Genomic DNA, 17,462 nt, shown 5'->3' on the forward strand with positions numbered 1-17,462 from the left:
TTAACGAGTAATTAATTATTAAAAATCGTTGTCTTAGGCCGGCCTACCGCCCAATTCGAGCGCGTGGCGAGATGTGCGCACAGCAATATCGATCGCCGGTCACATCTTGCCACGCGCTCGAATTGGACGGTAGACCGGCCTAAGACAACGATTTTTAATAATTAATTACTCGTTAACTATTACGAAAATTGCAAAATGGTACAGGACTTTTCCGTTCATCTCAATCCGTTCTACCTTCTCAAAAATGTCGGATATGGAGAGACTCACCCGTATAATAAATTGTACCCGGCTCTCAGGTTACGCGCTAAAATCGCCTGTGAAAGTGTTAACTAAATAACATTTAGGTGGCCTCTACTCTGCAAAACCTCTCCAACATCTCTCTATTTGCACTTCAAGACATCCGTGTTTATAATAATTTTACTAAATAAAGTAAAGGGAATTGCTTTATGTTCAAATGAGTGATACCATCGAATTAGCAACGGTGCACTTCTCGGTTTGCTCATCGATAACTTATCACAATGATAATAAAGTTTATCTAGCGAATATAGATAAAGTATGAAATAACCTCGCCAAATGGTCATACTCAGTTACTCTTCAATTGGACTAACAATAAGTTAAAGTGTAAAGAAGATGCAAAGGCAAGATCGGTTCTTTGTGGTTATCATATTTTTGGTAACAGTGCTTTCAATTTTTCATTCAGGTACGTAATGTAAATTTCCCACAATTTATAAATATTCTATACATATAAAATGACATAAAATTGCTAACAAGTTTACAAATGAAGATAATAAAAAATTGTAAAATATTAATTTATAAGTTATTTTTTACTGACGACAATGATTCCATCTAAATAAAACTGCGTTATGTCCGCAATGAAATCGGCGCGCAGGATAAGGTGGAAAACGGTATACAAAGTTACATTTTAGATTACAATTATTAGGCAGTCAATATCTTGCTCGAATCTAAAGGCGCTCTCGTTTGTTTGATTTAATTTATAAGCACTTTTGCTACTATTCATTTTCTATATAATATATCAATACAATTTAAAAGTTTAGATTCTTAGTAATTTCTTCCTTTAATAAAATTAGTTTAAAAAATATGAATAATAACAGTTGCCATAGGTTGTGCCATAGGATATTAATATTAAAAATGAAAGGATTTTTAAGTTTATAACAATTAGTTAAATAATTGAAAAATTTGCTTCACTGTGTAATTAGATGATATAATTCGGATGTAGGCAATCGCTTTACTAATTTCATTTTAACGTAGCTATTTATACAAATAAATTATAAAGTCATTTGTATATTTATAATTTTTTTCGACTTGAGTTGTTCGGTTCTCTTCAAGGTAACTGATTATTACTATTTAACCAATCTATATCATAAGTATTATTGTATTCTCTGTTGTATTGTATTCCTGTATTTTCGATGATTTTATTGTAGTTTTACTGAAGAAGACCCGAAAGAGGGTCGAAACGTTTATTAAAGAGAAATTTTGTTTCTAATTTGTGAGAACCGACTTCCGTTCATTTTGTGGCTCACATTGGCACTCTTTCCTTTCTACATATTTTATATATTTTTGTTATATTTGTATCTCTTTTAAGGTGAGGCATTACAATGTTATTATTGTGATTCGAAAACGGGACCACTTTGTCCCTCACCCAGGGCAGTAGTGACATGCCCGAGTGACATGTTATGTACAGTATATACAGTCAGTAAGTATCTAAAATTGTTTATTTTGATTTTTAACTGTATTGGATCTATACAATGTATAGGTAATGCTTCTTAAAAGATTGCAGGTTTTACAGACTTTAGTTTATTCTAATTTTGATACGCTATCGTAAAGATAAAAAAGCTTATTTGAATTTTTCCCTGCAATATTCAAGTTTTTCAAATTTTTATTCAATCATTTACAGAGGCATTCCTATATGATATTCTAAACAATTTTATAAAATAACAAAACCATTAACATTGTATATGTACAGTGTAAGTTAAAAGTGAAACTTCTTTTCCAGAAATATCTGGCGCAGAAATCACCGAACGTTTCTGCGGTTTTCCTAACGCTTGCGAACACTTAGAACGTGGGCCTTACACCAAATATTGCCGTCAATGCAACACAAACCTATGTAATGCTGCTGCCATCAATACGTTATCAACTATCCTAATGTTAACGTCAGGATTGATTACTTTGTCATGGACAATTCAATGAATTTCATAGATTCATTATTTTTATGATTATTCAATCATTCTCTTTATTGTTTATATCATAATCTTTTTAAAAACTTTTTAACGTTGTTAGTAAAATATGTGTCTGTTTCTAAAGCCAGCACAAGTTCTTTAGTTGTATGTTATTTTACTCCGTATTAATTATTATATCGAATATCACGCGAAAGCTGAATTGTCAAGAGCATTGAATTTTTTGAAAAACTAAGTGGACATTTTCTTCCTGTCGCATTTAAAACAAGAACTTTTTTTAAAAATAAATGATAGTTCTGCGTTATTAAAATTGGGCCGCCGCAGTGTGGGAAATTTCGTTCTGATACGCCAGGAAGAGCGCGAGACCTTATTTCTTTCGCGAATCACAATGAGTGAGGAAATTCTCAAGGTTCCATGTCCCTCTCAGCGTTCGCTGCATTTCTCTTACGCGCCACGATAAAATACAGATCTAACTGTAAAGTCTTAGACCGCTGGCTACGCAACGAAATTGCGTAAAGACAGTGTACTTTAATAATGGAATGTTCTGTCTGTGATGCTATCTGAATATTAGCTTGATTATCCTTTAGTTACACCAGCGGATGAAGAAAAATGTATACCTATTTATGTTTTGACATATTTAAAGAAATTGTAAAAATTAAAAGATAAAAGGACACGTGTTATTTGAATTTTCTTCTTTTAACATGTATAATTATTAACTTTAACATGTGGTGCTATTTATATTTAGATGAAAGTCCCCTATTATGAGATAGACTTCTAACATGAGTAGGCTTTCAACATACAAATTCAATCAAAAATCTTTTTTCGCAACGTTTACACGATCCAGCAATGAATTTCCCACTAAATACATTTCACTCCAAGAACAATAAGTTCATGACAGAACCAACAAATGATGACGATTAATTATTGCAAATAGCCTGCTATCTCATATTAGAAGCTTATCTCATAATAGGGGCCTTTCCTCTTATACTATTAACTGTAAAATAGACATTAGAAAAATAGCTGTTACTGTAAAATTGCAAATGTATTTCGAAAACAACTGACCACAATAAAAGTATTTTAAAACGACGTGTGTTTTTCATATCTCCGTACACTTCGTTGCCGAAACGTAAAACGTGTGAAATAATTTATTATTCATTCATTACGCGTAAAGCCGTTTATCTCGTCGTGCAATTACTGTGATGGACGCTTCTTCAGCGATTTCTGTGTATATTGTTTATAAATTTATATACATATGACACATCGTTATAACTTTTATATCTCTTGACTCCCACATAATGCATAATATATAATAAGCAGTCGGTTCCTCGTGTGTGGCGTGTATGTAATGTTTCATTAATATCGCGTAGAAAAAGACGGTGGTACAAACTCTTTTCCGATGATACCTAATTCCCGACGAAACTTTTCTCCGCCGCGACCCTAATTGAATTAAATGTCTGGTGTACCAATATTTTCGCCGCGGCTTTTTAATTTGTTCATGCTTGCATCACTAACTCTTTTCATTCGTGTAAATACGTGGGTAGGCTGAAAAGTAATGCACACATGCTTGTAGAACACGAACGAAAACAAAGAGCGAGATCGGGCAAAAAACACATTAAAGTACAATTCTTAAGCTTCAAAATCATATATTTATTTTTCAACATAGTCACCGTTAAGGCTAACACATTTCTCCCAACGTGTAACAAGTTTTTCCATTCCGTCACTGAAAAATTCTTCCGACTTTTCCCGAATCCAGGACTTGACAGCTGCCTTCACCTCATCGTCCGAGGTGTAATGATTACTCTTGAGGTCTCTCTTGAGTAGAGGAAAAAAATAAAAATCACAAGGAGCAAGATCGAGGGAGTAAGGAGGGTGTGGAATCTGTTCAAACTTCAGGTTTCGCAAGATTATTGGCTCCAGGCTGCCTCTAACACGACAAACTCGATGTCGGAAGTGTTTTAGAGTCTGTATGTACTGAGAAGAATTTACTGTCTTGCAACATGACAACGCTCGTCCACACACCTCGCGCGCAACTGCAGAAGCTCTGCGTTTGGAGACATGCCTGAAGTTTGAACAGATTCCACACCCTCCTTACTCCCCCGATCTTGCTCCTTGTGATTTTTATTTTTTTCCTCTACTCAAGAGAGACCTCAAGGGTAATCATTACACCTCGGACGATGAGGCGAAGGCAGCTGTCCAGTCCTGGATTCGAGAAAAGTCGGAAGAATTTTTCAGTGACGGAATGGAAAAACTTGTTACACGTTGGGAGAAATGTGTTAGCCTTAACGGTGACTATGTTGAAAAATAAATATATGATTTTGAAGCTTAAGAATTGTACTTTAATGTACTTTTTGCCCGAACTCGCTATTTGTTCTTGTTCGTGTTTTACAAGCATGTGTGCATTACTTTTCAGCCTACCCACGTATATTGATATTTGATGTGTCATATTCGTATAAAAGTGCGTTCACATATGCATTGACGCATTTGCAGCTGCTGACGTATTTTTTCGTCATTTTAAAAGCAGATTACCGCTGACATAATTTTACATCATTTTATAGGAAAGCAAATGACTTAATGATTCATATTTGTAAATAGTTACAAGTATGAAAATATAAAGCAATGGTTTTTAATTTTATTCATATTTTAATACAAAAATCCTGCAACTAGTTCTCTACATATTTTTGCGCGGCTCTCTATATAATAAATTGTACCCGGCTCTCAGTTCACGCGCTAAAATCGCCTGTGAAAGTGTTAACTAAATAACATTTAGGTGGCCTCTACTCTGCAAAACCTTTCCAACATCTCTCTATTTGCACTTTAAGACATTCGTGTTTATAATAATTTTACTAAATAAAGTAAAGGGAATTGCTTTATATTCAAATAAGTGATACCATCGAATGAGCAACGGCGCACTTCTCGGCTTGCTCACAATCATCGATAACTTATCACAATGATAATAAAGTTTATCTTGCGAATATAGATAAAGTATGAAATAACCTCGCCAAATGGTCATACTCAGTTACTCTTCAATTGGTCTAACAATAAGTCAAAGTGTAAAGAAGATGCAAAGGCAAGATCGGTTCTTTGTGGTTACCATATTTTTTGTAATAGTGCTTACAATTTTTCATTCAGGTATGTAATCTAAATTTCCCACAATTTATAAATATTCTATACATATAAAATGACGTAAAATTGCTAACAACTATACAAATGAAGATAATAAAAAATTGTAAAATGTTAATTTATAAGTTATTTTTTACTGACGACAATGATTCCATCTAAATAAAACTGCATTATGTCCGCAATGAAATCGGCGCGCAGGATAAGGTGGAAAACGGTATACAAAGTTACATTTTAGATTACAATTATTAGGCAGTCAACATCTTGCTCGAATCTAAAGGCGCTCTCGTTTGTTTGATTTAATTTATAAGCACTTTTGCTACTATTCATTTTCTATATAATATATCGATACAATTTAAAAGTTTAGATTCTTAGTAATTTCTTCCTATAATAAAATTAGTTTAAAAAATATGAATAATAAGAGTTGCCATAGATTGTGCCATAAGATGTTAATATTAAAAATGAAAGGATTTTTAAGTTTGTAACAATTAGTTAAATAATTGAAAAATTTGCTTCACTGTGTAATTAGATGATATAATTCGGATGTAGGCAATCGCTTTACTAATTTCATTTTAACGTAGCTATTTATACAAATAAATTATAAAGTCATTTGTATATTTATAATTTTTTTCTACCTTGAGTTGTTCGGTTCTCTTCAAGGTAACTGATTATTACTATTTAACCAATCTATATCATAAGTATTATTGTATTCTCATCCTGTATTTTCGATGATTTTATTGTAGTTTTACTGAAGAAGACCCGAAGGAGGGTCGAAACGTTTATTAAAGAGAAATTTTGTTTCTAATTTGTGAGAACCGACTTCCGTTCATTTTGTGGCTCACATTGGCACTCTTTCCTTTCTACATATTTTATATTTTTTGTTATACTTGTATCTCTTTTAAGGTGAGGCATTACAATGTTATCAATGTGATTCGAAAACGAGACAACCTTGTCCCTCATCCAGCGCAGTAGTGACATGCCTGAAGAGTGACATGTTATGTTTAGTATATACAACTAGTAAGCATCTAAAATTGTTTATTTTTATTTTTAACTGCATTGGATCTATACAATGTATAGGTAATGCTTCTTAAAAGATTGCAGGTTGTACAGACTTTAGTTTATTCTAATTTTGATACGCTATCGTAAAGATAAAAAAGCTTATTTGAATTTTTCCCCGCAATATTCAAGTTTTTTCAAATTTTTATTCAATCATTTACAGAGGCATTCCTATATAATATTCTAAACAATTTTATAAAATAACAAAACCATTAACATTGTATATGTACAGTGTAAGTTAAAAGTGAAACTTCTTTTCCAGAAATATATGGCAAACAAATCACCGAACGTTACTGCGGTGATCTTAACGCTTGCGAAATCGTAGTACGTAAGCTTAACGCCACAGATTGCCGTATATGCGACACAAACCTATGTAATGCTGCTGCCATCAATACGTTATCAACTATCTTAATGTTAACATCAGGATTGATTACTTTGTCATGGACAATTCAATGAATTTCATAGATTATTTTTATGATTATTCAATCTTTCTCTTTATTGTTTATATCATAATCTTTTTAAAAACTTTTTAACGTTGATATTAAAATATGTATCTGTTTCTAAAGCCAGCACAAGTTCTTTAGTTGTATGTTATTTTACTCCGTATTAATTATTATATCGAATATCACGCGAAAGCTGAATTGTCAAGAGCATTGAATTTTTTGAAAAACTAAGTGGACATTTTCTTCCTGTCGCATTTAAAACAAGAACATTTTAAAAATAAATGATGGTTCTGCGTTATGAAAATTGGGCCGCCGCAGTGTGGGAAATTTCGTTCTGATACGCCAGGAAGAGCGCGAGACCTTATTTCTTTCGCGAATCACAATGAGTGAGGAAATTCTCAAGGTTCCATGTCCCTCTCAGCGTTCGCTGCATTTCTCTTACGCGCCACGATAAAATACAGATCTAACTGTAAAGTCTTAGACCACTGGCTACGCAACGAAATTGCGTAAAGACAGTGTACTTTAATAATGGAATGCTCTGTCTGTGATGCTATCTTAATATTATCTTGATTATCCTTTAGTTACACCAGCGGATGAAGAAAAATGTATACCTACTTATGTTTTGACATATTTAAAGAAATTGTAAAAATTAAAAGATAAAAGGACACGTGTGATTTGAATTTTCTTCTTTTAACATGTATAATTATTAACTTTAACATGTGGTGCTATTTACATTTAGATGAAAGTCCCCTATTGTGAGATAGACTTCTAACATGAGATAGTAGGTTTTCAACATACAAATTCAATCAAAAATCTTTTTTCGCAACGTTTACACGATCCAGCAATAAATTTCCCACTAAATACATTTCACTCCAAGAACAATAAGTTCATGACAGAACCAACAAATGATGACGATTAATTATTACAAATAGCCTGCTATGTCATATTAGAAGCTTGTCTCATAATAGGGGCCTTTCCTCTTATACTATTAACTGTAAAATGGACATTAGAAAAATAGCTGTTACTGTAAAATTGCAAATATATTTTGAAAACAACTGACCACAATAAAAGTATTTTAAAACTACGTGTTTTTTTTCATATCTCCGTACACTTCGTTGCCGAAACGTAAAACGTGTGAAATAATTTATTATTCATTCATCACGCGTAAAGCCGTTTATCTCGCCGTGCAATTACTGTGATGGAGGCTTCTTCAGCGATTTCTGTGTATATTGTTTATAAATTTATATACATATGACACATCGTTATAATTTTTATATCCCTTGACTCCCACACAATGCATAATATATAATAAGCAGTCGGTTCCTCGTGTGTGGCGTGTATGTAATGTTTCATTAATATCGCGTAGAAAAAGACGGTGGTACAAACTCTTTTCCGATGATACCTAATTCCCGACGAAACTTTTCGCCGCCGCGGCGACCCTAATTGAATTAAATGTCTGGTGTACCAATATTTTCGCCGCGGCTTTTTAATTTGTTCATGCTTGCATCACTAACTCTTTTCATTCGTGTAAATATTTATAACTTTTTTTTCCTCTTTAGGTAAACGCCGTCAACCTGTTGATTAATTATTTGGGAAATATTTATAACGCGTATCATAATAAGTTTATTTTTCACGTAGGTATCTATTTGCAAAATATTGTTCCACGTAAATTAATTTCAAATTTTCATAAGAGAAGAAGAAAGATATGTTATGGCTTTTTCCTGGTATAGGTATCACCGAGGGGGAAACCGCTGACCAAAATCTTGTACACAAATGCCCACTAATGCCCAGTGGGCATTACTTTTTCTTATTGTCTTATTTTATCTTATTTTTCCTGTTCTGTCTTATTTTATCTTGTTTTATCTTTATAATGCCCCATCAAGACCTAATGCCCCAAGTAATGCCCAAAAATTGCCTAGTAATGCCCAGTAATGCCGCAAATCTGTACACCACAATGTCCTTAGCGGTTTCCCCCTCGGGTATCACGGATATTAATTTTTATTTTATCTTATTTTGTGATAAAGATGAGAGGGAAAAAGGAAAAAAAAGAAGATATGTGTGGTGACATTTCACAAGATTAAATAAATTGAAAGAATATTTTAACTACTAGATTAATTGTCTCAATGCTGCGTTAAAAATTCAGTGAGGTTCAAGATTGTCACTTAATGTGCTGAAAATTAATCTCGATAATTTCAATTTTAGATAAATCAATGCAGCTTTCTCGCAGCTACACCTCTAAGATATTTCCAGTGTTATATTGCAGGTCATTGTACTTTGCAGCGGAAATTGATCGTAAACGAAAGTCTTCGGAACGGTTAATTAGTTCCTTGATGCGCGTATAAACTAATTGGTCGGCACAAGGCGAGAGTAATGCAACCATCGTGCGTTTCGCTCATTATTTTGTACTTCGAAACTTAAACTACAGGTACAAACACTTGGTTTGATTGCGCCTTAAGTATCAGTTTCGATTTAAGTGTGCGGCCATCTGCAGGCATGATATAATCATAATATAATCAGAACAATAAAATTAGTTGGCAGTTTGTAGTTTCTTACTACTCAGATATCAGCCATGAATTTAATTGTAATATAATTAAAAACCGCAGAAATATTTTCTTTTATTCTGTAATTTTAGTAATCAAAGTTGTAAGTGTGGCAGATGACTTAATTCTGAACTCAAATCGATGATTTTTCCGTTGTACATTTGTCGTAAAACCTCGTTTGTTTAAAACGCCGTCGAACAACAGTATCGCACACGATTTTAGGTAAGGCTTGCATTTCCGTGACACGTCGTCGACGTAGCGTCGGCCCTCTAGCAGTTTGCCAAAGGCCTTCTGTGGCAACGAGATTCAATTACGGCAAACCTCGTAAACTTCCAATATTACGGCTGAGAAAGCAATGCTTGCTATGCCCGTTGGGAGGCAGATTTCCTTGTTTATTTCCTCGATCACTTACCCACTCCCCTGGAGTTTCCTCAATTTCTTTTTGTCTCTCGTCGATGAAAGAAAGCGCCACGAGCAAGTTGTTTTGTGTCCCTCAGCCCAGATATTTTTAATCTTTATTAATCTTAATTAATAAAAGAGCCTTCAAAGAAAATTTACAAGTTTTCAATATGGGGGAGGCGGGCTACCTTTAGTCAATATATCGAAAAACCATCGACTTTTAAAAAAAACTGAGTGGACCTTTTTCTCGCGATTCAACATAAGCCATTCGCGAACTTTTTGTTGTGTTTCTGCGTTATGCAAACCTGGACCGTAACAGTGTGGGAAATTCCGTTCTGATATGCCAGAAAGATGCGTACGAGTACCATATTTCCTTCGCGAATCGCAATGAGTGAAAAAATTCTCAAGGTTCCGTGTCCCTCTCAGCGTTCGCCGCACATCTCTCTTACGCATCGCGATAAAGCGCAGATCTAACAGTAAAGTCTAAGACCGCTGGCTACGCAACGCAATTGCATAAAGACAGCCTACTTTAATAATGGAATACTGTTTCAGCGATGCTGTCTCGATTTTGTCCTGACTATACTTTCGTTGCACCGGCGGATGAAGAAAAATATACGTTTCGTCATGTTTAAAGAAATTGTAAAAAATTAAATAATATTGTATTAAAGACATATGGAGTCAGTTATTCTGAAATTAGGTCGTTGCTTTTCCTCAAATATTTATTACACTATCGTTCACAGAAACGTACGTATGTAATAATTTTAAGTTAAAATAACATTCATCGTGTGTGTTACTTTTTGACAAATTATAAATGTTAATACGTTAATAGTTGCTTTATATATTTTTTAAACCTCCACAAATCGCATTAGGCCTTGCCTTGGCGCATAAACGCCTAGAATATCTTATAATTTATTTTCCAAAATATATACTGATGATTATGTGGAGATAGAAAATTATTTAAACAATTTCTTTTGTACAAGATTGCTCCGTTTGCATCAGATAATCATTACGTTCGCATTCTCCTAAAAGTAAACTTTGCATTTTTGTATAAATAACATTTTCGAAAATAAATTTTTAAAAAATTTCCCGAATTAGTTAATGGTTTTTTACTACTAAAAGTTTATGACGAAAGTCAATAAGAGGATATAACATAAAAAATTTTAAAAGAAAATTTTTAATAATATTTTTAATTGAAGAAATTTCGTGTTATGCGCATTTCGACTTCGTGTAATCCGTTTACACAAATTAGACACAATTTTATACAATTTAATATCAACTACTTTCGCGACAAAATATACCATTTGGTACATAATTAATAACCTTATCTCATTATTATTATTATGCATATTTGTGCATTATTATTGTACAATTTTGTGCAAGTAAATTTGTACAAATAATTATGAAATACATTGTAAAGTTTATTTGCATAAAAATGTACAATAATAAATCTATAAAGTAAATTCATTTTTCCCATCCGAATTATCCCCCCTGCCATATCCTTACACCTATCCGTTGCATAAAAATGTGTAATAATAAATCTACAAAGTAAATCAATCGATTTACTCATCGAATTATCCCCCAATTCTACCTACCCGCATCCCCTACCTACCCGTGTAGTAAATTATTCACTTTCCTACCTAAATTTCTTAAATTTCCTACCTAAATGTTCATACTAATTAAATATCCTTTTATTGCCGAAAATTACAGCTTGATATTGCTATCTCGTACTCTTGTTTATTCATTTTCCTATCTACCCGACATTTATCTGGTTTTTATCCGTATTTCTACCTACGTACATAATATTCCTACTGTATCTTTAACATAATTTTAGTTACGATCGCGATTATCCGAAATTTTAGAAGAGCGAATTTCATTTTAAATCGCGACCGTTTGGGAGTTTTTATCGGGAATTTAATTTACGCGGAATAGAGATTTAACTCGAGACGGCATCTTACCGTCTACGATTACGTGCAATTGCACGTATGCAAAAAACCTTATTCAAGAATGCCTTGTAGGCAAACCTTTTACTTTGATTGGTGTTATACGTACACCAACCTACCTTGTGCGATCCAGTTCGTTTTTCTGCTGTCCAATACTCTGGCTTTATATAGCCAGAAATCGACAGCAAGGAGAATTACTCCTTGTGCTGCCAGCTGATCACAGCCAGCAATAAGCGTACGATTATACGCTTATGTATTGATGCGCGAAACACGAAACGCGTCGCGAGGCCATCAAATTAATGAAATCACGTACAAAATTAACAATGAGCAATGATAATAACAATTCCATCGTGAATGTATTTTTTACACGCGTTTATTTGCAATTGAAATATGTATCCAATAATTAAAAATATATCCGAAATATTAGAAAAATGTCGACAACGTTTTGATTTGAAGGAATCGCGATTCTAAAGTTTACACCAAACTTTTCAGCCTGATAAGGTAAAACACATCGAAACTTTAATTTGGAAATAAATGAATGAAAACTGCTAGACGCGTCATCCGATAGAATTTAAGGCGGCCCATGTGCGTATTGTCATCGATTCGAGCGATTTGGCTGAATCTCATCTCAAAAGCATGCAGAGATGAGACATTCAGGCGAATGACGTAAGATCCGAAAGAGATTTAATGTAACTTTTCCAATTAGAATTATTGAATTAATAAAAATATCTCTTCTTATTCAAATTATTTCTCGCGTAACATGTTATGCCGTGTCTTTTAATTTAAAAATCACGTATTTTTAAGCGACTTGAAACCAAGTGATTTGAAGAAAATTTCAAGAACAAAAGTCTTCTCTTTCTTAACAAAATATATATTGGATCTCACGTCATATTTATACTACTAACTGGTATACAAACCAGTTATCAATCACTACTTATGGATAAGCTACAAAAGTTTAGGCTAAAGTTAGTGCATTAAAATATGTAACAATAATTCAATAACCATATATCATTCAGTATCTTTTATAAAAAAATACATTAATAAAGTGTGTGAATTATATTGCACTAAAAGATTTGTTGTAATTTAACTTTTACAATATTTATATACATATTCCTTTTCCGCACTAACTTATACAAAATGTAATCCTGGACAAAAGATTTTAGTTAAATGGAGGATGTAATGAGAGAAGTAATAACAAATAGTTTGTCTCATATACAACAATATACAAATATTTCATTCTTATTCTCTGCCGATCACAACATGTGAGTATCACGAGTGAACTTGAGTAACAGCAGTAAATTTAAAAAAGTCAATGTTTTAATTAGAATTTTCTTTCATCTTCTATCTTTTCATTCCTTGTCACTATATTTGTCAAGAGTTATGTAATGTACATATTTTCTGAATAAAATGAACTTTGGCTAAATAACATTGGTAATTGAAATAATTAACAATAAATATTACATATCCTCACAGTATCCTCAATTTTTTCTTTCTACGTAGTGTGTGTGTGTGTGCACAAGAGTACGTTCTTGTGCACACACTAAATTAGGCAACGAAATATCTAATTGTAAAATCCAGAATTACATTTCTCCTAATCTGTTCCAACTTATATTTGAGGGTAACGGATGCACGGAATGCTTCATACTTGTATTCAATATCTTTGCATTATTAACAAATGGATGCATAGATGAGCCATTAGTACGTGTATTAAATAAAATTACCGCAGATCCGTTCCCGCAATAATCAAAGTACATAAATTCATTGCTCACCAACACCGACGCGCAGCAGCGGAGTTACAACTGCAACGTCGCTACGATGATTCTGTAATGCACAAACATACAATTGATATTAAAATAGTGTTAAAAAAACAAAGTTTCAAATTTTCCATTCAATTAGATATTGAACAATTGAGCGTCTTTCGAGAAAGAACGACACACTGGGAAAAAATGTCCGATTAAACGTAATCGGATAATCCAATTACGTAATAACAAACGGATATATCCAATACAATTGTACATCCGATGAAAAGTACGATCGGTTTGTCAACCAAAGTTCAGCGGACGCGTCCGTAATTTGATCGGAAAGCGTAATCGGCAAAACTATCCGACGGAAATTTTTCTCAGCGCGGGCGCGAACTTTAGTTACTTCTTTCGCTCGAATTGTCAGGCTACGGTGCGACATAACGACTCGAGGATAAACGGCGGAAAAGATCTCGCTTCGTGTAAAATGAAAGATAAGTACCGCAAGGTTGCTCCGCCGGTGCACGATGCCCTCGCCCGGGCCTCCTCCTCCACTCAGGCTGTCCTCTCGGGTGGCCGGCCGCGCTGGTTTCCCTCCAAGCAACACTGACACTAACGCTAACACTCACTCGCGCACTCGGTCCTCTTTCGCCTCTCGCGAGGAATCGGGGGGATAAATCATCAATCGACACGGTACGCGACGACTCACGGGGAGAAACGGCCATATTCGAGTCCGGACATGGCGCGGCGAGCGATCGTCCGCGGCGCAACGACACAGTCCACAAGTCCCGCACACCTTCGTCTCGACGGCTCCGCCTCGAGTGAATCGCGCGACACGCCCGCACTCCGCTCTTTTCCTCGCAATCAGATTAACGTAATCCCGATCCGTAAACCGACACGCAGCCGCCACGCAGCCCGTTCCGACACACTCCTTGGCACACTCGCGGATCGTTGCGCGCACATCCGACGATTCCCGCGGAAAGAAGAACAGTGGTGCCAACCGCGACGCGGAAAATAGCGCGGCGCGACGCGCGGAGTAACTCGCGGACGCTTCCTGTCGCCGGCCGAGTCACTTCGTTGTGCAGATACGTCGGGCGAAAAAACGATGGACGATATCGCGCGGCAACCGGCGCGGCAGGTAACGAGACGTCGCTTCCGAGCCTCGGGGATTCATCAGGTGTGCGCGGTCAGTTACGCCGCCGGGCTGAGAGACGCCGAGAGCGATTGGCCGATTCGCGGGAGCTTCGCCCGGCGAGAACGGCGTCGCGCGACGCGCGGACACGTCCCGTCGACTCGAGATCCCACGGGCGAATGAATGACTGCTGCGTGACCTCGGTACGTGCGTCGCAGCGCCGAGACGAAAAACAGTAACGTATCACGCGCCAACCGACGCGGTAAGTGAAAAACATGGTTTTTTTCGTGTCTCAACGTACGTTCAAGGGTACGCGAGGATGCGGCGGCTCGAGACGCCGCCGGCTGGAAGCCGGCGGGCGCGACTGGCTGGATCCGTGGGGGCTCGCCGCGCGGGCGGCCAATCGCGCGCCGCGGCTCATCGTGCGGCGCGCGGCGGCTCGACTGCGCGGCGCGCGCAGTAAAGCCTCGTCTACATAGAAGTCGCAGAGTCGTAGTCGTAAGAATAATCGACTGCGGTTGGTCAGTTTCGTCGGACACGTAAGAATTGACCAATCGCAGTCGACTATTCTTACGGCTACGACTTCTACGTAGACGTGGCTCAAGCATTTGTTCGCGCGTTGCCCGCGTAACTTCGTCCGTCGGAATTTTCTTCTCGCGTGTGACAAGCGCTTACAGTGGATTGTGAACTGAACGCGTGCCGGACGTTCGGTTTCTTCTCGCGGCGACCGGCAACGAGCGGGACGTGCCGTCGCTGGATGTGCGACAAACGCTGGACGCCGACGCCGGACGTCGTCGCTGGACTTCCCGGACTCGCCGAGTGTCTCCATCCCTGCCGGACGTGGGTCGGTGAGTGATTTTATTTATGAGAAAGCAGCGAGGCAGAGATGCCGAATTCTGATGTTCAATTACTCGCGCGTACCTGCGAGACTCCCCTTTCTCGCGAGGTCTCCGTGAATTCGGGGTCAATTCTGTATCTTGCAGTGCAGCGAAAATGCCGAAAGGGAGCGGCTTCGTCTCTTTCGAAGGGGACGGTTAGAAAGAGACGGAGCCGTTCACTTTTAGCATTTTTACTACGGTGTAGGATACAGAATCGATCCCCTTGTGTCGATTTTCTGCGAATATGATTCCTCGCGCAGTGTGTGTGCGCGATAGAATACAAATCTCGTGTGACAGGTGAGAGATCGCGAAGACGCCGTGCGAGGAATTGAAGGTTAGTTGGTAATCGTCGTCCCGCATTTTGCGCGGTGAACCGGTAACTCGCGTCTTCTGTTTCCGTCCCCGATTTCTGCTTCGAACGAACGTAGTCGCGCGGGACGGAGCTGCAATGAACCTCCCGTTAAACGAAGTCGTGATTGATTGCCGATCGATCTGAGGCAACGATCGCGTGTTTGGTGCCTTTTCGCGATCGCGCACGGTCGCGAATGAACGGGCGAGCTCGCTCCATGAACGAGGGTGCAAGCGAACAAGCTGAAATGTGCGCCCGCGAATACATTCTGCCTTTTGTTAGAGAGCAGACGCTCGTTCACGTAATATTTCGGCGTCTACGTGCGCGCTTTTCCCCACAATCTCCGCTTTACGGGAAATCAACGTCAAGTTGTATCATTCGTATAACGATTTCTTCGCGATCGTTTCCACTGCGCGGTGATTTCGCGTACGTCATAAAAGAATGACGGCAAACCGCCGCCAAGAGACATAAAAATTGTAAAATATTCTCCGCTCTTGTCCCGCAAGTATTCATGTCGCTCCTAAAGTTTTCCGTAAACGACCCTATTGCCGCGGAATTTACATTCTTGTTTTGCAGATTTATTACAAATCGATCGAGGACTCTTTGAAATGGAATTACTGCTAAAAATTTTTTCTGCTAATGCACTAATACGATACGTACAAAATCATAAATACAATTTAACGTTAATTTTCCATAAAATAGAGATTTTGAGGGATAAAAAGCTCGTGTAAATTTATTAGCAAATAAAAAGAAAGACCGAAATTAATTCGACTGAGGGCGTTTTGACAGTATCGTAGCTGATACAATTTAACATTAAGTTTCTGCAAAGTAGAGATTATGAAAAATATAGAAGCGTTCGTGTCTTGCGGATTTATTAGTAAAAAACGAACGAGCAATTCGATTGAGGATTCTTTGAAATGAAATTATTGCTAAAAATTTTTTTTGTGCTAATGCACTAATACGAGACGTACAAAATCATAGATACAATTTAACGTTAACTTTCCATAAAATAGAGATTTTGAGGGTAAAAAGCTCGTGTAAATTTATTAGCAAATAAAAAGAAAGACCGAAATTAATTCGACTGAGGGCGTTTTGATAGTAGCTGATACAATTTAACATTAATTTTCTGCAAAGTAGAAGAGATGATGAAAAATATAGAAGCGTTCGTGTCTTGCGGATTTATTAGTAAAAAACGAACGAGCAATTCGATTGAGGATTCTTTGAAATGGAATTATTGCTAAAAATTTTTTTTGTGCTAATGCACTAATATGATACGTACAAAATCATAGATACAATTTAACGTTAATTTTCCATAAAATAGAGATTCTGAGGGATAAAAAGCTCGTGTAAATTTATTAGCAAATAAAGAGAAAGACCGAAATTAATTCGACTGAGGGCGTTTTGACAGAATCGTAGCTGATACAATTTAACATTAATTTTCTGCAAAGTAGAAGAGATGATGAAAAATATAGAAGCGTTCGTGTCTTGCGGATTTATTAGTAAAAAACGAACGAGCAATTCGATTGAGGATTCTTTGAAATGGAATTATTGCTAAAAATTTTTTTGTGCTAATGCACTAATACGATACGTACAAAAACATAGATATAATTTAACGTTAATTTTCCATAAAATAGAAATTTTGAGGGATAAAAAGGCTCGTGTAAATTTATTAGC

General features: G+C 36.6%; 4 protein-coding genes across 6 annotated transcripts in view; all 4 read left to right on the forward strand.

Annotated features, from left to right (window-relative positions):
• Positions 1-333, forward strand: part of LOC105559347 (integumentary mucin C.1-like) — a 6,268-nt gene extending 5,935 nt beyond the window's left edge. Inside the window, exon 3 of the mRNA XM_012007561.1 lies at positions 297-333. Coding sequence (XP_011862951.1) covers positions 297-333 — 37 coding nt within the window. The remainder of the gene's footprint in view (positions 1-296) is intronic.
• A 212-nt stretch (positions 334-545) lies between these two features.
• Positions 546-3,281, forward strand: LOC105559341 (CD59 glycoprotein-like). Its single transcript, XM_012007553.1, has 3 exons — positions 546-700; positions 1,604-1,714; positions 2,015-3,281. The coding sequence occupies exons 1-3, from the start codon at positions 631-633 to the stop codon at positions 2,206-2,208; spliced, it is 375 nt and encodes a 124-aa protein (XP_011862943.1). The 5' UTR covers positions 546-630; the 3' UTR covers positions 2,209-3,281.
• Positions 3,282-5,169: 1,888 nt separating this feature from the next.
• Positions 5,170-7,895, forward strand: LOC105559342. The gene is made up of 3 exons (XM_012007554.1): positions 5,170-5,324; positions 6,216-6,329; positions 6,631-7,895. The coding sequence occupies exons 1-3, from the start codon at positions 5,198-5,200 to the stop codon at positions 6,822-6,824; spliced, it is 435 nt and encodes a 144-aa protein (XP_011862944.1). The 5' UTR covers positions 5,170-5,197; the 3' UTR covers positions 6,825-7,895.
• A 6,488-nt stretch (positions 7,896-14,383) lies between these two features.
• Positions 14,384-17,462, forward strand: part of LOC105559343 — a 63,553-nt gene continuing 60,474 nt past the window's right edge. The window contains exons 1-2 of one of the 3 annotated variants that reach the window (XM_012007555.1): positions 14,384-14,823; positions 15,155-15,405. In XM_012007555.1, coding sequence (XP_011862945.1) covers positions 15,319-15,405 — 87 coding nt within the window. In that variant the 5' untranslated portion in view covers positions 14,384-14,823; positions 15,155-15,318. Of the gene's footprint in view, positions 14,824-15,154; positions 15,410-17,462 lie in introns of those variants that run through there. The other 2 variants (XM_012007556.1, XM_012007558.1) reach the window with 2 other exon arrangements.

Source organism: Vollenhovia emeryi, unplaced genomic scaffold (assembly GCF_000949405.1).
Source record: "Vollenhovia emeryi isolate VEMERY1.0 unplaced genomic scaffold, V.emery_V1.0 DF939280.1, whole genome shotgun sequence".
NCBI classification, from domain to species: Eukaryota; Metazoa; Arthropoda; class Insecta; order Hymenoptera; family Formicidae; genus Vollenhovia; species Vollenhovia emeryi.